This window comes from Lates calcarifer, linkage group LG12 (assembly GCF_001640805.2).
Source record: "Lates calcarifer isolate ASB-BC8 linkage group LG12, TLL_Latcal_v3, whole genome shotgun sequence".
Lineage (NCBI taxonomy): Eukaryota > Metazoa > Chordata > Actinopteri > Centropomidae > Lates > Lates calcarifer.
The window spans coordinates 24525833-24538399 of NC_066844.1; the positions used below are offsets into that span (position 1 = coordinate 24525833).

At 41.7% G+C, this 12567-nt stretch overlaps 1 protein-coding gene across 1 annotated transcript; it reads left to right on the forward strand.

Moving 5' to 3' along the window:
• Window positions 1-1397: 1397 nt before the first annotated feature.
• pbrm1l (polybromo 1, like) lies at window positions 1398-12497 on the forward strand. The gene is given in 31 exon segments (XM_018686558.2): window positions 1398-1500; window positions 1839-2008; window positions 2141-2238; window positions 2368-2515; window positions 2771-2920; window positions 2998-3114; window positions 3316-3384; window positions 3475-3573; window positions 3653-3738; window positions 3849-3940; window positions 4015-4231; window positions 4402-4543; window positions 4698-4783; window positions 4906-5185; window positions 5289-5394; window positions 5673-6051; window positions 6053-6313; window positions 6458-6678; window positions 6775-6966; window positions 7242-7399; window positions 7505-7747; window positions 8248-8393; window positions 8496-8653; window positions 8877-9060; window positions 9171-9378; window positions 9491-9689; window positions 9769-9924; window positions 10784-10945; window positions 11331-11395; window positions 11623-11836; window positions 12077-12497. Coding segments are annotated over 30 exon segments (4944 nt in total). The 5' UTR covers window positions 1398-1500; window positions 1839-1864; the 3' UTR covers window positions 12241-12497.
• The last annotated feature ends 70 nt before the right edge of the window (window positions 12498-12567 follow it).

The following is a 12567-nucleotide window of genomic DNA, read 5'->3' on the forward strand; positions in this document are numbered from 1 at the left end:
TTGCAGCAGTAGAGGGGACGGTGATAGAGCCCCTGCTGTAGCAGAGTATGCAGGGCATGCAGACAATTTTGAGGGCTTTTCAAAACAGGCAGAACGTGTCACTGTGAATAATTTATTACACCTCACAAGGCACACACAAGCAGCATGTAGCCTATAAAATTTAAATATTTAGGTTCATACTGAATATATGTCCTACAGAATGAGATAGTGCCTTTAAAACCAACAGGCTTTAACAACACTTACAGGGTATTAAAGCTCTAATCTTAAGGCGACGCCCTGCTTCACAGCATCTCACACTCCCACACACTCACGGGATCCTTCCCACAAACGTCCACCCGGACACTGGCACTGGTCCATCTGAGGTGTGTGATGAGTGGAGCCCCGGTCAACCAAAATAATAACAAAACAATAGGAACACCTTATGATACAGGTAGGCCCAATATGACACAAAAAACTGGCCAATATATGTATCATAGAATATATTCATGTCTCTGTCAGCCTCATAAAAAGTTTTACAATCAGCACAAAGAAAGTTTTTAGGTGCTGGGTTATTTGTGGTGCATTGTCAGGTGTTCCTGATATTTTGCCCTCCCTTTATATAATGGTGGCTATGATGTCCATATAGGGTGCATAACGATTAAGTTATATTTAATTCATATATGGCTTTCATGTTCTTTATGTTTCTCCTTCATCTATTTCTATATTCATTTATTAATTTTGTGAGTAGGTCTTAAGTTTTCTATTAATATCTTTAGGGTAGATACATAACTTGAATGTAGTGCACCACATAAGCTTATTGAGCGGCTGTATGATCTGTCATAAACACAAACCCATCATCAAAGATAATGTGTTGGCAATGTGCCAGTTGCCAACACCATAAGCTTCACAGTTTTTGCTGTGCACAAAGCTTTTTTTTGTCTTTAGCACTTTGTGCACTTGCTTTTGAAAGTGCTAAATAAATAAAGGTTATATTTATTGTTGTTGGAACTTCCTGGCCTCGTGTTTGTGACAGAATTCGTCCTATTCCTTATTGGTTTGTAAAGCATTGTATAATTCAGGGCCAAAATAATCTTTTCAAAAATCCTATTTATGCATGTGTTTTTATATTGGTTTTCTATAATTCCCTGTGTTCATATATTTTCTAAATGCCTTCATGTCTCATGCAAAACATTTTGAATTGCCCTGCCTACAGTGGGTTTAAAAGGCCAAAATAATTCTTTAACATACAAACTTACACTACTGTCTAAAACTCAGGACTACTGTGGTGGGCCTACAAATATCAATATCACAATAAAAGAAAATACATGTTTACTGTCTATTTTACGCTGTAAATGGCAGGCACATACTCCTGCATTACTTCTCCTAACCTGTGGAGGCAGCACCGTCTGATGAGGCGCTTTATTTGACTTCCGGGCAGGAGTTTTCAAACAACAGTAGCTAGCCAACTAGCCGTTACTCATTTTTGCTCAGGGAACTACGGTAAACTTTGCTGCGTTTTGGGTACGATTTGTTTGTTTATTTTTGTGAGTTAATTTGGTAATATATCCCAGCTCAGCGTATGTTTTGGTAACTTTATAGTATGTCGCTTGACTGTGTTGATAAGAAAGCGACAAAGGAGCTAGGATAACATGCTAACAGCCGCTCGTCTGTTTGCTTTGTTTCATACATTCGAGCTGGGCTAACGCTAACGCTCCAGTTCACTCATGTAGCTACTCTTGTTATGAATGAGCAGAGGAACAGCTGATGATCCCCTTAAATTAAAAAAAAACTAATAATAATCGCGTCTAAATCTTGTCAAAATCCACAGCACGTTCAACCTGTTTTTGTTGTTTTTGTAGCTAGCGGGCTAGGTTGTTGTTAAGCCATGTCAGCGAGCTCCAAGAGGAGAAGAGCCACTTCACCCTCCAGCAGCGTCAGCGGAGGGGGAGACCTCGATGATACCAACTCCTCTACTCCTGGAAGTGGTAGGAAAAAAAGAAGAATCGCCAATGTTCCTCCTGTAGATATGGTAAACACACTTCCATTTGTTGTGTGATTGTGGCAAGACTTGCATGCATGTTATCGACCTTCAGACGACGCGTGCATTTGTAAACTTTTTAACAGGTAGCATTGGTCTCTAATTAATCTTCTCTCCTGTCAGATCGCTGTATGTCATGAGCTGTTCAACGCTGTCAGGGACCACAAGGATGAGCAAGGGAGGCAACTTAGTGAAGTTTTTCTAAGGGTACCAAAGAGAAGGTATTGTATTGGCCACGATAACATTGACTATGAATACCCGTCTTTGCACGACTGGTGTGTGGGTATTGCGCTAAATGTAGTAAACGTTGGAGCATATAGTAATGTTTGTGCTCTCTTGTGCTTTTTCAGAAATCAGCCTGATTATTATGACGTGGTGTCTCAGCCAATTGATATGACAAAAATCCAATATAAACTGAAGTCAGAAGATTATAATGATGTGGAGCAGCTCACTGCAGATTTCCAGCTCATGTTCAACAATGCCAAATCATTCTACAAGGTACAGATAAAAGAGTGCTTATATGCTAAACTCTTTACCATAATATTTAATTTCAGTAGATGCCAGTACAGTTTTTCTGATAGAATTATAAATAAGAGGTAGTAATAAAGTATTGTAATTAAGACATTATTAATGCCACTGGACTAGTCATATTCAGTGTTGCGTTAGAAAATTGGATTTTGTTACTGATTTTATGAGGACATCCCTGCTGACAGTCTTAAATGATTCTGTATTCCCTTATGTTCAATAATTTAGAATGACAGTGAGGAGTATCAAGCTGCATGCAAGCTGTGGGAGGTATATTTGCAAACAAGGAATGAGTTTGTGCAGCCTGGAGATGGAGACGAGGATGATGAAGATGGTGACGATATGATGGATAATCCAGGAATGTCAACAGAGGATGAGGCAAGTGATATTCCTTAGATGAATAACAAGGACTTTCATGCTACAGGAGACCTAACTTATGCATATTCATCTTTTAGACTTCAACCGGCAGTTTGAAGGAGGTGTTGGAGCAACTCTTGGAGGCTGTGGTGTCACACACTGATCCCTCAGGGCGTCTGGTCAGTGAACTGTTCCAGAAACTGCCTTCCAAAGTGGTAAGTTCTGGATGATTCCTTGGACTTCAAATGATGCTCCTGAAATTGTTACCCATTTTTGACATTTGCAGCTCTTTTGTAATAGTGTGTACAATATGTAACTCAAGAAAGCTTAAGAAAGCTGCTTTTCTTTGGTTTTATTTAACTAATGCGCAGTCATGTTCTTCATTTCATCACTCTGAATTTGTCTGTCTTTTCTAGCATTACCCAGACTACTATGCCATTATAAAGGAGCCAATAGATCTGAGAGCAATCGCTCAAAGAATACAGGTACTTAACTGACTCACTGACTGAGCTCACTGATTTCAGAACTTCATGATGTTTTATTCTAACCAGCACTAACTCATTTTCTTTTCATAGATTGGATACTATAAAAGTGTCAATGCCATGGCCAAGGACATTGACCTGATGACCAAAAATGCCAAAACGTACAATGAACCAGGATCTCAGGTTTTTAAGGTAAACTCTTTTTCTTGATATTCATTTGTTAATAAGATTTAACATGTCAAATATAAACAGTTATTCTTTTACTGTTTAGGATGCTAACACCATAAAGAAAGTCTTTATCCAGCGGAAGACTGAACTTGAACACGCTGAACCCACTAAATCTAGTCTTCGCATCAGGTATTAAGAAGAAGAACAGTTTTTAATTTGCCATTTTTGTCTCATGAGAGCAAATTATTGCCTGACATAAAAGTGGAATCTTTCAAGATCTATATAATGTGTCTTTACAGAAATCGCAGGTCTGGTCAGGGGGATCGACTTTCTGGTGTCAGCGTTGCTCTTCACTATGGTTCAGAGAGTGAGGATGACCCTGTTCTCTCTGGTAAGCATTGTTGCTTTAGGCAGCCAAGAGTTATCTTGTGTTTGAGCGATGGCTTACTGTGTAAATCTTTGCAGGCTCTGTGTGCTACGATGAGGGAGAGTCAGAGGCTGAGAGTCAGAGTTCAAGCATGGAGATGAGCAACCCGATCTTCCAGCTGTATGAAGCTGTGAGGGGCGCCAGGAATAACCAGGGCCAGGTCTTCTCCGAACCTTTCCAGCAACTGCCCTCTCGAAGGGAATATCCGGATTATTATCAGCAGATCAAACAGCCCATCGCTCTGCAGCAGATCAGGTAAGGACCAAACATTTAGTCTGTATTGTATCAAAAGGCAAAATGGTGGATAGCTCAGAATATTAGTTAAAATTTAATCACACCTACTGATGCGGTATAAGGTCACATTATTCACCTTTTCCTACCAAGTGAGGAAGTTCAAGTGTTTAAAACTGTGTGTTACTTTTTAGGGCAAAGATGAAGAATGGGGAGTATGAAAATGTGGAACAGATGGAGGCTGACCTCAATCTGATGTTTGAGAATGCAAAGCGCTACAACATGCCTAACTCAAGCATTTATAAACGGGCCTTCAGGCTTCAGCAGATCATGCAGGTAATGACTTCTGAATTATACTGTGTCAGGCTGTGCTGGGAGATATCTTGACTCCACAGTTATCCCATAAGAAAAAAACATTATTTGATAGGGTGTCTTGCAAGTATAAGTGCCTGCTGAGGTTCTGTATCTGTCTGTCTCTTGTTGTCTTCAGGCAAAAAAGAGGGATCTTCTAAGGAGAGACGATGAGGATGGTGACAGCATTCTGTCATCAGATGCAGGGAGCATCAAGAGGAAAAGGTACCACAGTAACAACGCAGTAAAATGCATCACTCTTAAAAAGTTGTTTTTTTCTGTTCTTGCATTCACTGGCACTGTACTGCCATCCATGCTTATTATTTTTATGCTTTTAATTTTTTAAGCCACAAGAAAAATGTCAAAAAGAACCGAATGAAAGCCCTATACGCTGCAGTGACAGAGGCCAGGGAAGCAGGCACCAGTCGACGCCTCTGCGATCTCTTTATGGTTAAACCATCCAAAAAGGACTACCCTGACTACTATAATGTCATTCTCGAACCAATGGACCTGAAGACCATTGAGCACAACATCCGCAATGAGCGTTATGCCACAGAGGAGGCTCTGATGGACGACATGAAGCTCATGTTCCGCAATGCCAGGCATTACAATGAGGAGGGATCTCAGGTAGACAGCATGAATCCATTTCATTTATTTTTGCGATTACTGCACGCGTTACAATCTTACCATGCACTAAATTCTTTTGACACCCAAATCTCGACATACATAGGTGTACAATGATGCTGATATTCTGGAGAAGATACTGAAGGACAAGCGGAAGGAGTTAGGACCTCCGCCTGAAGAAGAGGACGTGGGATCTCCAAAACTGAAACTAAGTAAGTTTGATCAGGTCAGGTGTTTTTGCAGGTCATTTACTAAAAACTGGGTACGTTTGCATTACTTTTTACAATTTTCTAAAAGGTACCACAACACTTTCACTGTGGTGTAAAAAGTAAAAAGTATCAGAGGCGTTTGTTTGCTTATTATCCTTTGGTAATCCAGTAAATTGATGAAATCAGTCTGTACTTTACTTTCAGTCAGCACATTCTGAGTTACACCAGTGGAGAAATTAGAATGTTTTTAATTCTAAGTGTAATTTATTTTTCATATCTAGGAAAGAGTGGTGTTTCTCCAAAGAAGTCCAAATACCTCACCCCTCTCCAGCAGCGGTTGAATGAGCTCTACGATGCTGTGCGAAACTTCACTGATCGTCGAGGACGGCGCCTGAGCACGATCTTCCTCCGTCTGCCATCTCGCGCTGAGTTGCCTGACTACTACGCCACCATCAAGAGGCCCATCGATATGGAGCGCTTGCGGAGCCACATGGCAGCCGGACGTTACCAAGATGTCGAAGCCCTGGTGGAAGACTTTGCTCTCATGTTCAACAATGCCTGCATGTACAACGAGCCTGAGTCTCTGATCTATCGGGATGCTTTGGTGTTACACCGGGTGCTGCTGGAGACACGTAAACAGCAGGAGGGAGGCGAGGACTCCTGGGCCTCCTGCTGTGGGACCTCTGGTGCGAGAGCTGATCAGGAACCTGTTTGTGTCCGTGCTGGGCCACCAGGACGAAGAGGGCCGATGCTACAGTGACTCGCTGGCTGAGATCCCTGCTTTGGATCCAGCCGCTCCTGAGAAGCCACCGTTGAACTTTGATGTCATCAGGATGAACGTGGAGCGAGGCCGTTACAGGAGACTGGACGTTTTCCAAGAACACATGTTTGAAGTGCTGGAGAAGGCACGGAGATTACACAGGTATAGAAGAATATTTTGAAAAGACTGTCTGTATGGTCTATAGTCCAAGGTTCTGTTTTGTTGTCTGATAGGCACAAAAAAAGAGTTTGTCAACATCAAAACAGAAAAATCAATTTTTATTTTACGTATTTCTTACATTTACAGGACAGACTCAGAGATATTTGAGGATGCAGTGGAGCTTCAACAGTTTTTCATTAAGATCAGGGATGAGCTATGCAAGAATGGAGAGATCCTGCTGTCCTCTGCGCTCAACTACACGTTAAAACACCTGCACAGCGATGTGGATCAGGAAAAGAGGGAAAAAATTCCCAAAGAGATTGAGGAGGACAAGCAGAAAAAGGAAGAAGAGGAGGAGGAAAATAAAGGTATGTGAACTATCTGCATAATACATGGGTTTAAAGAATGAGTCAGAATGTTGATGTGGTATTAATTTGAAATCATTACGCACTTGTTGCCCAAAGATGGTGAGAAAGCAGAGAACCTGTCAGGAGAAGCATGGAAGTCAGAGTCAGAGACAGAGCGTGTATACAGCCAGGACTGCAGCTTTGAAAACAGCACCTACCATGTCGGGGATTTCGTCTACGTAGAACCGTCGGAGTCAAACCTTAAGCCACACATTGTGTGTATTGAACGTCTGTGGGAGGATGAAGCAGGTAACACACTCAACACCTTTTCCGGCAACTTAAAAAAGTCCCAATCAATTGGCCACCATTCATGGAATACTATACATACAGTATGTTACTATCAGCAAATGTTGCACCTTTTATGACAGAATTATTAGAAGAAAGGATCCTAGACTGCTTTTAGATAATTTGCAAACATCTCAGTATTTTGCTTGATAAATACTGAGATGTTTTGCATAAAATCCATAAAAACGTCACGTTTTTATTTGCTTGTACTGAATATTTGCTTGTTTTTGTGTTTGAAGGTGAAAAGTGGCTCTATGGTTGCTGGTTCTACAGGCCCAGTGAAACCTTCCACTTGGCCACACGCAAGTTTCTGGAAAAAGAAGTCTTCAAGAGTGACTACTACAACAAAGTATCCATCAGCAAAGTACTGGGCAAATGCGTGGTCATGTTTGTGAAGGTATGAACCTCTACAGAAACTGAACCACGTATAGAAAACTGTTTTTATTTTAATTTGACACAAGGGTCCTTGTCCTGAGTGTTAGCTTTTCTCTGGTTCCTGTAGGATTATTTCAAAATGCAACCTGAGGGCTACAGAGCTGAGGATGTCTACGTCTGTGAATCCCGCTACGCTGCCAGGAACAAGTCCTTCAAGAAGATCAAGATATGGGCCATGCCCGTGAGCTCTGTGAAATTAACCTCACGGGAGGTGCCCTTGCCGGTTGTCCGAGTAGCTTCCATGTTTGCCAAGCCTGACCAGGACAAGCTGGCGATTTCATACGCAGTCAGCGGCAGTTTTGTGGACAAGGTAAGGTGACACTGTCAAGACAAGAGGAATTTGCTCTAAATAATGCCTTATAGTCTCTCTGAGCTGCTCATAATCCTGTGAGAGCCTGTTAATGTTACCTTTAATGGAAACTGGGTCACTGTAGCAGCAAATAAAGGGAGACAACAAAGACAAATTATAGGCACAGATAATGGGGGGGGGGCAATATTAGCAGATACCTTTGGCTTAATCCCAAAAGGCCAGCTGAATCAGGACACTAGCAAATTCAGTGTAAAGGAGAAAGCTGGAGTCCAGGTATTAATGAACAAGACAAAATAAGATCTAGAGTGTACTGCCGCCAAGCAAGAACACTGTGAGTTGGCCTCGACTACAGTGGACTTATTAACTCGTATATTGGTTGCAGGCGTGTCTTGACAAGGAACCTGGTGGTGGTTGAGTAGTTAATTCCAAGTGTAAGTTTGTTTGTCACAATATAAACAAACAGCTGGGTCCTCTGTGTGTGCGCATTTTGATTCATTTAGGAGAGAGAGGACGTCCCTATGGAGATGAGCGGAGCTGAGCCCGGCTGTCAGTATTATGAACAGTTACGCTACAACAACATGTGGTTTAAAGTGGGAGACTGTGTTTACATCCAATCACACGGTCTGTCAAAGCCTCGGGTTGCCAGGTGGGTAAAAGTCTATTTCACTTCCTAGTGTAAGAAGACCTCTTAATAATTATTATAGAGTTATTAAGTGTCATTAACATGGCTCCCTTGGCTGGGCTGCAGGATAGAGAAGCTGTGGGTGCAGAATGGAACTACTTTCTTCTTTGGACCCATCTTCATTCATCCTGAGGAGACGGAGCACGAGCCCACAAAGATGTTCTACAAGAGAGAAGTGTTTCTGAGCAATCTGGAAGAGACCTTGCCCATGACCTGTGTCATAGGTATTGCTTTGATAACTTCTCAAAACTTGTGCTCACACATCACAGTCAGCCACTAAATTCTCTCTGGTAGAGTTAGAGAGGAGCATTGACATTCTCATATCTGTCTTCCACCCAAAAATGGGTTTTGGTCATTAGATGTTTGACCCTCACTGTGTGGAATGATGTATGTTCAGAGTTTCACTCAGTCAGTTTTCATCTCTCTTTTCACCTCTCTGCTCTCCAGGAAAATGTATGGTGTCCTCCTTTAAGGACTACCTGTCATGCAGACCTACTGAGGTTCCAGAAGAGGACCTCCTGCTGTGCGAGAGCCGCTACATCGAGACTGAGAAACAGATGAAAAAATTCAAGGGCCTTAAACGCTTCTCGTACTCTGCCAAAGTGGTGGAAGATGAGATCTTCTACTTCAGGTTAGTCAGGGAACTAGAGCACTTTTAAATTTTAAAGTTTTAAAGTTTTAAAAATTTCTTGCTCAGTCTGAATTTCTGTTTTTTTTTTCTTGCACTGGAATCTTACATAGGAAATTGATAGTGCCACAGAAAGAAGCATCGCCGTTTTTGGACAAGAAAATAGACGAGCTTGAGGTTAAACTGGCGGACATGGAGGATGCAGACGATGATATGGAAGATATGGACGAGGAGGAGGAGGCTCCAGAAACTCCTTCCATGCCTCAGATGCAAACACCGCTCACAAGCGATATGGACATCATGCCATACACACCTTCTCAGGTACCCCGACACCTCCAAAGACCTTAACCCAACCAGCTCATCCCTGCTACTAGTATTAACACATACACAACCTGTCTGTTTTTTGTAACTTGCATCTTTCTTCTTCATGAAGTCTACTCCTAAAGTGAAGGGTTTGTCAAAGAAGGAAGGGGCCAAGAGGAAGATCAACATGAGCGGCTACATCTTGTTCAGCAGTGAAATGCGAGCGGTCATCAAAGCTCGACACCCAGACTACTCCTTTGGGGAGCTGAGTCGACTTGTGGGCACAGAGTGGAGGAACCTCGAAGCTCCCAAGAAAGCGGAGTATGAAGGTGAGAGGAAGCACCACCTGAGTGTGAAAGTCCTATGATGTGAGCTGAAGTCAAGCCTTAATATTTCTGTATTTTGCAGAACGTGCGGCCAAAATAGTGGAGCAACAGGAGCGTGAGAGGCCACCCCAGAAGCAAGCGTCTCCTAGAGCAGGTACCCCAGTAGGGGCACTGATGGGGGTGGTGCCTTCGCCTAGCACTATGGGAATGATAAACCAGACCATGACACCTGTGTCAGGTAACCCCTCTCAGAGACAGCACGAGTGTTTGACAGCAAGGCAGCAGGGAATTAAGGCTGGACTGTTAAAAATTGTAATCCTCTAATTTTCTAACCATTTTAAATGTATTTATTTTGAAACCACGTTTATAAAGCAACATTTTTCTTCCTTTGCTGCTGTTTCATATTGTTTTATGTTTATAGCTTTATTATCACTACCTTCATATCTGAAATTGCATGACATTGACTGCATGTGTATTTAAACCATGAATAACGTTTTTTTTTAATGAAATCATTTAACTTTCATTCTTTTTTTGCCTGCTAACATTCTCAGACCCATTTGTATTACCTGCCCCTTTCACACACTGAACCTTTAATGTCACTTGATTTGGTCGATGCGTTGGGTTTTGTCATTCACACACAGGTCACTTCTACGCAGAATTCAATGTCAAGTCTTCTTAACGTTTTACATACTGTGTGCATGCTTTTTTTATAAGTCAGTGCAACAGGACCACAGCAGAAGCTTAGAAAAAAAATTTACAACAGAAAAAGTAATTCTAAATTGTCTGTCTACCCAAATGATTAATTTAAATCATATCACATGTATATACAGTTATTATTATTTTTGGAAGGTTTACACAGGGATATTGCTTCTTCTCTTCCCACTAGTCGTAGTTACATATTTTGAGACATCTAACTTATTCACGAGCAAAGATGGAAAAACAAGTCAGACACTGAAAATTGCCAGAGCATTCATGTCTTAAAGTGCATGTGTGAAAGGGGCCACTGTGTGCAGTAGTAGTGCATGTTATTTTAGAGTCAGCTGCATGTCACTTATGCATGAATATGTTGTTGTCCTCTCCTCGCCCTCTTCCCCAAGGCATGATGGGAGCTTACGGCCCACCTTACATGTCCATGCAGGGCCCTCATGAGGGCTTGTTGAGTGTGGCCACAATGCCACCTCACCCTGCAGGGGGTCCCCACCTGCCTCCTCACCATCTCCAGCAAGGTATGCCCGGGTACCCTGGCATGCCTCATCAGGGTAAGGGCCACTGTCCTAGCCACACCTGCTCAGTCACATCCAGTCGTGTCTCTCCTGCTGGAGGGGTTTACCTGGTCCACAGGCTGCGCAGCCTGTTCCACTCACTGAGCTGTCAAAGCTCTCTGGTCTCCAACATCCTTTCTCAAAATATTCTCAACACCTAAAATATACAAGATCCATAAACACATTCACAGATGTAATGCATGTGAAAACTGATAACGCACAACTAACATTCAACTGATATTCAAACTAACCTTCAACTGATATTTAAAAACATTTCCATAAGTCATTGTAAAACATTGTTGTAAATGTTAACATAAAGCAAACCAGCATGAGTTTACTACACTAACTAAATACACAGAAACTAAATATTGTAATTTAACAGGTATGATGGGTGCTGGTATGAATGGCATGGCAGGAAGTCCTGCACCAGGAAACTTTATGCAACAGGTGAGTCCCTGTCCAGAAGATCATGGTATTTTCTGTTCTTGATCTTTATGTTACAAGATGGAGTAAAAATGTTTAAAGAAAGGAAAAGCCTCATGGCTAGTGATTATACATAGTATAACGTAAATATTTATTGAATATGACTTATTATTTTGTACAATTCTATATTGTATTATTCAATATGTATAATTCTGTACAATTCAATAATATTATCCATGTTCGATTTTTAGCCTGGGATGTTCAGCCCAGGACAGCATGCACCTCCTCCATATCCAGGACAGGGCCAGTTAGGCCAGCCCTCACACCTGCAGCCCACCACCCCGATGTTTGTGGCTCCACCACCAAAGACCCAGAGGGTGCTCCACTCAGAGGCCTACTTGAAGTACATTGAGGGCTTGAATTCAGAGTCTACCACTGTCAGCAAGTGGGACCAAACACTTAAAGGTGGTGTACCTTAAGTGGTCTTTTTTGTGTCTTTGTGAATGTGTGTGTATAAGCATTGTTGAATGATATGATAGAAACAGGTTTGGTAAGATAGAAATATTTATCAGGAAAGCACTGCTCTAATTTTCTTAAAAGGAGAGGGAAAATCATTCTCTCAAAATCAGGTTCACAAAAGTAAACAACATTCACCTGTTAAAAAAAAAACATACTTTAATCAAGAACCATGTGTTTCCATGACAGCTCAAAGGCGAGATGCTCACCTGACCAAAGAGCAGGAGAGCAGGCTGCCAGCTCACTGGCTGAAGAGCAAAGGAGCTCACACCACCATGGCAGATGCACTGTGGCGCCTGCGCGACCTGATGCTTAGAGACTCTCTGAACATCTGTCAGGCATACAACCTGTAACCTGTAGAACACTCGAACCACTATAACCAGCTATCTCACTGCTCTTATCCTCAAGCTATGGAGTTTAGGATCATAGACAATAGAAGCAATATTTTATAGTGAATCATGGTCAATTTTATATTTATTAGCTAACATAATGAGCTTGATAGTTACTTGTGTGTGCATTTTGTTTTTTGTTTTTTTTACACCATTTGGATTAATTGTGCTGTAAAGCCTTTTGGCTCAATGATACTTCAAAATAAAATCCTGAATACCCAGTTTATAGTGTGTTTCTTTTTTTCTTCTTCTTTTTAACTGTTTAACTGTATTTGTGCTCGTGCTTGCACA